General features: G+C 68.0%; 1 protein-coding gene and 1 gene segment (V, D, J or C); both read left to right on the top strand.

The window, feature by feature from the left end:
* The first annotated feature begins 330 nt into the window (after positions 1-330).
* LOC140645806 (uncharacterized) lies at positions 331-8,953 on the top strand. Its single transcript, XM_072849274.1, has 7 exons — positions 331-377; positions 813-857; positions 1,377-1,428; positions 1,571-1,618; positions 1,715-1,749; positions 2,312-2,363; positions 6,344-8,953. Exons 3-7 carry the CDS (start codon positions 1,421-1,423, stop codon positions 8,232-8,234), a joined length of 2,034 nt encoding a protein of 677 aa, XP_072705375.1. The 5' UTR covers positions 331-377; positions 813-857; positions 1,377-1,420; the 3' UTR covers positions 8,235-8,953.
* LOC140645766 (Ig gamma-3 chain C region-like) overlaps positions 8,650-9,007 on the top strand; it is an 8,905-nt gene continuing 8,547 nt past the window's right edge. The window contains 1 exon segment of the C gene segment in view: positions 8,650-8,686. Within this exon segment, the coding sequence occupies positions 8,650-8,686 (37 nt within the window).

The raw sequence follows: 9,007 nt of genomic DNA, 5'->3' as shown, positions 1-9,007 counted from the left end.
TCCCGGGGGTCACTTATGGGTCCTGGGGGATCACTTATGGGTCCCGGGGGGTCACTTATGGGTCCTGGGGGATCACTTATGGGTCTGGGGGTCACTTATGGGTCTGGGGGGGTCACTTATGGGTCCTGAGGAGTCACTTATGGGTCCCAGGGGTCACTTATGGGTCCCGGGGATCACTTATGGGTCGGGGGGTCACTTATGGGCCCTGGGGCGTCGCTGGGGGCTCTGTGGGGCGGGCGGTGGGGCGGGGGCACTTGGGGGTCGCAGCTCTCTGCCCCCCAGGAGGAGCTGGCGGCCGCCCCTCCCCCCGTGCGGCGGGGCCGGGAGCGGCTGGGGGCGACGCCCAACGCCCCCCTGCTGTGGGGGATGTACAACAGGTGGGGGAGGGGCGGGGGCACGGGGGACTGGGGGACTGGGGGACTGGGGGGCTGGGATGGACTGGGGGGACTGGGGGGACTGGGAGGGACTGGGAGGGGACTGGGAGGGGACTGGGGGGGCTGGGGGGACTGGGAGGGACTGGGGGGACTGGGGGGACTGGGGGGACTGGGAGGGACTGGGGGACTGGGGGGGCTGGGATGGACTGGGGGGACTGGGAGGGGACTGGGAGGGAACTGGGGGGACTGGGAGGGACTGGGGGAACTGGGAGGAACTGGGGGGACTGGGAGGGGGCTGGGGGGGACTGGGAGGGAACTGGGGGGGACTGGGAGGGACTGGGAGGGGACTGGGAGGGGGCTGGGGGGGGACTGGGGGCACTGGGAAGGGACTGGGGGGCACTGGGAGCACTGGGAGCAGCCCTGTCCCCTCCCCCGCAGCCGCGGGGACCTGGGCCTGGAGCGCAGCGGGGCCGGCAGCCTGCGGTGAGCGACCCCTGACCCCGTGACCCCTGACCCCGCGACCCCTGACCCCATGACCCCTGATCCCACGACCCCAGACCTTCACAGCTCTGGCACCTGCTGACCCCTTAAGGACCTACTGACCCCCCGTGACCCCTGACCCCCTCGTGACCTCTGACCCCCAACCTCTGCTGACCCCTCAGTGACCCCTGACCCCTGTGACCCCGCCCCATCACCTGACCCCTGCTGATCCCCGACCCCTCATGACCCTTGACCCCAACCATAGCCCCAATCCCCCTTGCTGACCCTTTGACCCCTGACCCCAACTATCACCTTGACCCCATCACCCTTCACCCCCGCTGACCCTGACCCTTTGACCTCTGACCCCAACCATGACCCCTGGCTCCCACCCCACCCCTCCCCCGGCGACTCCTGACCCCTGCTCACCCCACCCCTTTGACCTTTGACCCCGTGCCCCTCCCCCCCGGGTGACCTCTGACCCTGAGGTGACCCTTGACCCCGGCTTGACCTTTGACCCCCCAGCTGCCCGGTCCTGCTGGTGGTGGGCGACAACTCCCCGCACGAGGATGCCGTGGTGAGTGGGGGGAGGGGCGGGGTCCCGTGACCCCTCAGGTGACATCACGCGCCCCCCGGGTGATGTCACGTGACCCCTGGCTGACGTCACGCGCCACACCCCGCCCCCATGAGGTCACGTGACCCCCCCCTCCCCCCCCCAGGTGGAGTGCAACTCCAAGCTGGACCCCACCCAGACCTCCTTCCTCAAGGTGACCTTTGACCCCTGACCCCCGGCCTGACCCCTGACCCCCCCGTCCACCCTGACCTTTGCCCCCTGACCTTTCACCCCCACGATTCGTTTGCAGATGGCGGACGGAGGGGGCAGCCCCAGCTCACCCAGGTGAGGGTCAGAGGTCAGCGGGGGTCAGGGGTCAGCAGGGGGTCAGGGGTCAGCGGGGCCGGGGGTCAAGGGTTGTTGGGGTGGTCATGGGGGTCAGGGGTCACTGGGGGTCAGAGAGGTCATTGGGGCAGTGGACGTGAGGGGGGGTCAGAGATCATTGGGGTCATGGGGGGTCAGGGGTCACGGTGGTTAAGAGCACTCAGAGGTCACAGCAGGGGTCAGAGGTCATTGGGCTCGAAGGGGTCAGGGGTCACCGGGAGGCGGGGGCGGTCACAGCTGATGGGAGGCCAAGGCGGGGTCGGGGGTCACGCAGGTTAAAGGTCACCGGGAGGCTGCTGGGGTCACGGGGGGGGTGGTGTGTCAGGGGTCACTGGGGGTCAGAGGCCATGGGGGTCAGAGGCCACGGGGGTCAGAGGTCACGGGGGCGGGTGCTACAGGGCTCTTTGGGGCACTGGGGGGCGGGTTCAGGGCAGGGGCGTGGCCCCCAGAAGGGGCGTGGCCTGCGCGGGGGGGCGTGGCCGGTGGGGGGGCGTGGCCTTGACCGTGGCCCCGCCCCCTGCAGCCGGCCAAGCTGACGGAGGCCTTCAAGTACTTTGTGCAGGGGATGGGCTACAGTGAGTACGGGGGCATTAATATGCAGAGGGAGCTCATTAATATGCAGAGGGAGCTCATTAATATGCGGGAGGCTCATTAAGGCCGGGGGGTTACCCGCCCGGCGGGGGGCTGGGCTCTTTCAGGGCCCCCGGGGGGTGGGGGGGTGTTAAGCCCCGCCCCCACAGGTAATTAACGCCCCCGCGGGGTTAATTAATGCCCGGGGGTAATTAAGCCCCTCCCCCCGAGGGGGCGTTAACCCCGCCCCGCCCCTCCCCCCCAGTCCCCCACGTCCTGGACCGCAAGCGGAGTGTGGGGCCAGGTAGGCAGTGATGTCAGTGGTGATGTCACGCGTGAGGTCACCTGTCTCCTCCCCCTCCCCGCTCGCTCACGTGTGATGTCACCGCCCCCGCCCCCCCCCTCACTTCCCCTTGTGAGGTCACGTGTGATGTCACAGGCTCCTCTTCCACTCCCCTCCCTCCCCCCCCGGCGGGTGGGTGTGGCCTCGGGGAAGGGGCGTGGTCTCCGAGAGGGGGGCGTGGCCTGAGCTGGCTCCCAGCCCTGACCTCATTAGAAGCTGGGGTGGCGTGGCTTGGGGGAGGGGGTGTGGCCTAGGGAACTGGGGCGTGGCTTAGATGACTTAGGGCGTGGCTTATTGGCGCTGCGCGTGGCCTGCAAGGGGGGCGTGGCCTGCAAGGGGGGCGTGGCCTGGGCTGGCCCCTCGCTCTCCGCCCCCTGCACTAACCCCACGGGTGGGGGGTGTGGCCTCGGCAAAGGGGGCGTGGCCTGCGCTCAAGGGGCGTGGCTTTTGCTGGCTCCACCCCTCTGCCCTTGGACTAACGGCACTGGGGGCTGATGGGGGCGGGGCCTGGGCGAAGGGGTGTGGCCTAGGCGAAGGGGGCGTGGCCTGCGAGACGGGGGCGGGGCTTGATGCACCTGGGCGTGGCCTGCGCGCTGGGGGCGTGGCCTGCGGCGGCTCTTAGCTCCCTCTCCCTCCACTAACCCCACTGCGGGGGCGGGACCTGCATGAAGGGGTGTGGCCTAGGCGAAGGGGGCGTGGCCTGCGAGGCGGGGGCGTGACTTGATGCACCTGGGCGTGGCCTGCGCGCTGGGGGCGTGGCCTGCGGCAGCTCTCAGCTCTCTTTCCCTGGGGTGGGGTGGGGGTGAGACTTGACGGCGGGGCGTGGCTAGAGAGCGGGGTGGGCGTGGCCAAAGCGCGGGGGGGCGTGTCCCTGACGCTAGCCCCTCCCCTCCCGGCAGTGGCGGCGGCGGCCATGACGCGCCTGTCCCGCTCCCGCACCGCCTCCCTCTCCAGCTCCGCCTCGGGGGGCCCCACCCCCTGAGGGACCCCCCCCTCTTTTTGGGGGGGGACCCCCCCAAGCCCCTCCCCTGCCCCGCTGAGGACCGCCCACTGCCACGCCCCCAGCAGAACACGCCCATGACCCCCAGCCCCCCCAAATCCCCTGAGAGCCCCCAGGACCCCCCAATTCCTCCCAGCACCCCGGGCCCCCAGTTCCCCCCGGGCTCCCCAAAATCCCCTGGGACCCCCGGGCCCTCTGGGACCCCCAATTCTTCCTGGGACCCCCGGAACCCCCTCAATCCCCCCGGACCCCTTGGGACACCCCAATTCCTCCCAGCACCCCCTCAAGCCCCACTGGGACCCCCTGATCCCCCCCCTGCGACCCCCCCGGTTCCTCCCAGGACTCTCTGGGACCCCCAAAACCCTGGGACCCCCCCAGGAGCCCCCAGTTCCTCCTGAGACCCCCGGACCCTTGGGAGCCCCCAAATTCTTCCCAGCACTCCCCAGGAACCCCCAATCCCCCCCCCGGGACCCCCCCCATTCCTCCTGGCACCCCCCAATTCCTCCCCACACCCCTCAGGAGCCTCTGGGACCCCCAATCCCCCCCCCGAGCCCCCTCAGGACCCCCAATTCCCCTGGCACCCCTCAGGATCCCCCGAGACCCCTGGGACCCCCAGGATCCCTTGGGACCCCCAATCCCACCCTAGGACCCCCAGTTCCTCCTGAAGGCCCCCAGGACCCCCTGAGAGCACCCCCGGACCCCTTGGGACCCCCCAAGATGCTCTGGGACCCCCAATTCCTCCTGGGACCCCTCCAGGACCCCCCCCAATCCCCCCCTGGGCCCCTTGGGACACCCCAATTCCTCTCAGGACCCTCTGGGACCCCCCAGCCTCCCCTGGACCCCTTAGGACCCCCAAGACCCTTTGGGACCCCCAGTTCCCCCGAGACCCCCCAGGACCCTCTGGGACCCCCAGTCTCCCCTGGACCCCTTAGGACCCCCAAGACCCTTTGGGACCCCAAGACCCCCGAGACCCCCAAGGACCCTCTGGGACCCCCAGTCTCCTCCTGGATCCCTTAGGACCCCCAAGACCCTTTGGGACCCCCACTTCCCCCAGGACCCTCTGGGACCCCCAGTCTCCCCTGAGACCCCCTGGACCCCTTAGGACCCCCAAGACCCTTTGGGACCCCCAGTTCCCCCTGAGACCCCCAGGACCCTCTGGGACCCCCAGTCTCCCCCTGAGACCCCCTGGAGCTCTTAGGACCCCCAAGACCCCCAGGACCCTTTGGGACCCCAATTCCCCCCGAGACCCCCGACCCCTTAGGACCCCCCAGACCCTTTTGCAGCCCCCAGTTCCTCCCAGCACCCCTCAGGAACCTCTGGGACCCCCAGTCCCCCTGAGACCCCCCAGGACCCCCAATTCCCCTGACCCCCAAACCGCCCCCGAGACCCCCCGGACCCCTTGGGCCCCCAGCACCCCCAATCCCCCTACACCCCCCAAATCCCTCCTGGCACCCCCCCCCGGGACCCTCCCAATGCCCCCAAGCTGCAACCTTTGACCTGCGCCCCCGCTGGAGCGACCTCTGACCCCGCCTTCACCCCTGACCCCGGAGTGACACCTCTCCCGGCGCCAGAAGTGACCTTTAATCCCCCCAGCTGGGCCGTTACCGGTAGCTGGGCCCCCCCCGGGTCAATAAAGGCCGCAGCGGTGCCGCTCCCGGTGTCTCTCCCTTACCGACGCCCCCCCTCACGGCGCATGCGCGGGAGGAGGACGCATGCGCAGAGCCGCGCTGCGCTGGATCCCCGCCCCTCGGCGTGCCGCTCTGGGCATGCGCGAATGTGCCGCTCCCCTCCCCTCGAGGAACAGGCTTGCGCATGCGCGAGCGCGCTGCGCCGCTCCCTCCCCTCGGAGTGTGGCTCTGCGCATGCGCGGCTGCACCGCCCCCTCCCCGCGTCGCTGTACAGATCTGCGCATGCGCGTCTGCTCCGCGCCGTACCCCTCCCGTCGAGGAACAGGACTTGCGCATGCGCAGCTGCTCCGCTTCACCTCCCCTGGCGGAACGGGCCTGCGCATGCGCGACCGCCCTGCCCCTCCCCGCGCCGATTTGCGCATGCGCAGCTGCTCCGCGGCCCCCTCCCCTCGCTGTACAAATCTGCGCATGCGCGATCGTTCCGCGCCGCTTCGCCCTCGCTGTGCAGATCTGCGCATGCGTGACCGCCCCCGCGAAACAGGCCTTGCGCATGCGCCTCCGCCCCCTCCCCTCGCAGTGGCATTCTGCGCATGCGTGGCCGCCTCGCCTCGACCCCCGCTGGCTGTACTGCCCTGCGCATGCGCGACCGATCGGCGCCGCTCCCCCTCCCGTCGCGTTACCCCCCGCGCATGCGCAGCCGTCCCGCACCGCGTCTCCTGGCGGCGGTCTGCGCAGGCGCAGTGCGGGGCTGGGAGGGGGGCACCCAGGAGGGGGCAGGAGGCCATTTTGGGGGGGCAGGAGGCTCCATGGGGGGGCAGGAGGGCAAGTTGGGGGGCAAGAGACCATTTTGGGGGGCAGGAGGCTCCATAAGGGTGCAAGAGGCCATTTTGGGGGGCAGGAAGCCCACAGGGGGGCAGGAGGACATGTTGGGGTGCCATGCGAGAGACCTCCCCACGTTGCCATCATGGAGCTGGCCAACGACGGCGAGGGAGGGCCTGAGGTGTCCAATCACAGCGAGGGAGGGCCTGAGGTGACCAACCAGAGCGAGGGAGGGCCTGAGGTGACCAACCAGAGCGAGGGAGGACCTGAGACATCCAACCACGGCGAGGGAGGGCCTGAGGTGACCAACCACAGCAAGGGAGGGCCTGAGATGACCAACCAGAGCGAGGGAGGACCTGAGACGTCCAACCATGGCGAGGGGGGACCTGAGGTGACCAACCACAGTGAGGGAGGACCTGAGACGTCCAACCACAGCAAGGGAGGGCCTGAGGTGACCAACCAGAGCGAGGGAGGACCTGAGACGTCCAACCACAGCAAGGGAGGACCTGAGCTGACCAACCACAGCAAGGGAGGACCTGAGGTGACCAACCAGAGCGAGGGAGGGCCTGAGATGACCAACCAGAGCGAGGGAGGACCTGAGACGTCCAACCATGGCGAGGGGGGGCCTGAGGTGACCAACCAGAGCGAGGGAGGACCTGAGACGTCCAACCACGGCAAGGGAGGGCCTGCGGTGACCAACCAGAGCGAGGGAGGACCTGAGACGTCCAACCACAGCAAGGGAGGACCTGAGCTGACCAACCACAGCAAGGGAGGACCTGAGGTGACCAACCAGAGCGAGGGAGGGCCTGAGATGACCAACCAGAGCGAGGGAGGACCTGAGACGTCCAACCATGGCGAGGGGGGGCCTGAGGTGACCAACCAGAGCGAGGGAGGACCTGAGACGTCCAACCACGGCAAGGGAGGGCCTGCGGTGACCAACCACAGCGAGGGAGGACCTGAGACGTCCAACCACAGCAAGGGAGGGCCTGAGCTGACCAACCACAGCGAGGGAGGACCTGAGGTGACCAACCACAGCAAGGGAGGACCTGAGGTGACCAACCACAGTGAGGGAGGGCCTGAGGTGACCAACCAGAGCAAGGGAGGACCTGAGGTGTCCAACCAGAGCGAGGGAGGACCTGAGGTGACCAACCACAGCGAGGGAGAACCTGAGATGTCCAACCATGGTGAGCGAGGACCTGAGGTGTCCAACCAGAGCGAGGGAGGGCCTGAGGTGACCAACCACAGTGAGGGAGGACCTAAGGTGACCAACCACAGCAAGGGAGGGCCTGAGGTGACCAACCACAGCAAGGGAGGACCTGAGACGTCCAACCATGGCAAGGGAGGACCTGAGACGTCCAACCACGGCGAGGGAAGGCCTGAGGTGTCCAACCACAGCAAGGGAGGGCCTGAGGTGACCAACCAGAGTGAGGGAGGACCTGAGATGTCCAACCACGGCGAGGGAAGGCCTGAGGTGACCAACCACAGCAAGGGAGGGCCTGAGACGTCCAACCACAGCGATGGAGGACCTGAGACGTCCAACCACGGCAAGGGAGGGCCTGAGGTGTCCAACCAGAGTGAGGGAGGGCCTGAGGTGACCAGCCACAGCAAGGGAGGACCTGAGGTGACCAACCACAGCGAGGGAGGGCCTGAGGTGACCAACCACGGCAAGGGAGGACCTGAGGTGACCAACCAGAGCGAGGGAGGACCTGAGGTGACCAACCACAGCGAGGGAGAACCTGAGATGTCCAACCATGGTGAGCAAGGACCTGAGATGACCAACCAGAGCGAGGGAGGACCTGAGGTGACCAACCACAGTGAGGGAGGGCCTGAGGTGACCAACCAGAGCGAGGGAGGACCTGAGGTGACCAACCACGGCGAGGTAAGACCAGAGATGACCAACCACGGTGAGGGAGGACCTGAGACGCCCCATAACCAGCTCCAACCTTCCCCATCCATCTCCCCCCAACCCAACTTGGGGCGGGACAAGGTTGGGTTGGTCAACTTGGTTGACCAATCAAGACCGGAGATGACCACCACCACCCCTTCCCACCCTCTGCGGCCATTTCCGCCCCCCCAAAACTCCTGAGGTTGGCTCCACGTAGATGTTCCTCAACCCCTAGGACGTCACCGTGAGCCAAACCAACACCGTCGGCCATCTTGGCTATGATTTCTCCCAGGCTTTTGGAAAGGCGGTGGGGAGGGAGGAGAGACGGGGTGGGATCGAGGAGATGTTTACTGACCGGTGACACGGGGTGGACCTACAAAATCAACGGTGGGTTGACGGGCCTGGAAGGAGAAGGGTTGTCTTCTTCTCCTCCTCTCCACCGCCGTGGAGAAGGGTTCTCCTCGAGCGTGGTCTGGGTCACCTTCGAGGTCAGATGTCGCTGCCGTTGACGTTGGCCATGGGGTAGGTGCTTGGGTCATCCTTGTTGTGGAGCCCCTTCCAGTAGATGCCACCTGGCCGAGAGGGGAGGGGTTTCTCCTGAAAAGGCTCATGGGAAATGCCCCAAACCCCGCCCCCACCCTTCGGCGCTGGAGGTGCCGGTGGCCCCTCGCACGCGGTTGAAGAACCTGGGAGGTCCTCCTGGACCGCTTTGGGCCACCGCCGCCCCGCGTGGGTGGGGTTTTGGGGGGAAGGCGCTAGGGGATTGGGTGATGGGGACTTGGGCGTGGCTCCCCAATCCTCGGAGGAGAAGGGCGTGGTCTACAACCCGATGTCTTCTCCTCCCAAGTGTCACCATCTTCTTTCTTCTCCCTTTATACCCTGAGCCCTTGTCCAGCCTCTGCTCCCACCACTCACCTCTCCGCCTCCGGCACAGGCAAACAGCCAATAGGAGCCCCAGGACCAACATGACGACG

This window comes from Ciconia boyciana, unplaced genomic scaffold (assembly GCF_034638445.1).
Source record: "Ciconia boyciana unplaced genomic scaffold, ASM3463844v1 HiC_scaffold_38, whole genome shotgun sequence".
NCBI lineage: Eukaryota > Metazoa > Chordata > Aves > Ciconiiformes > Ciconiidae > Ciconia > Ciconia boyciana.
This window is presented reverse-complemented; position numbering and strand designations above follow the sequence as displayed.

Excerpts from the sequence above, each read along its gene's own strand:
- LOC140645806 (XM_072849274.1), top strand. Across the intron at positions 1,750-2,311 it reads GGCAGCCCCAGCTCACCCAG|CCGGCCAAGCTGACGGAGGC; the intron begins GTGAGGGTCAGA and ends CGCCCCCTGCAG. Across the intron at positions 2,364-6,343 it reads TGTGCAGGGGATGGGCTACA|CGAGGGAGGGCCTGAGGTGA; the intron begins GTGAGTACGGGG and ends GTCCAATCACAG.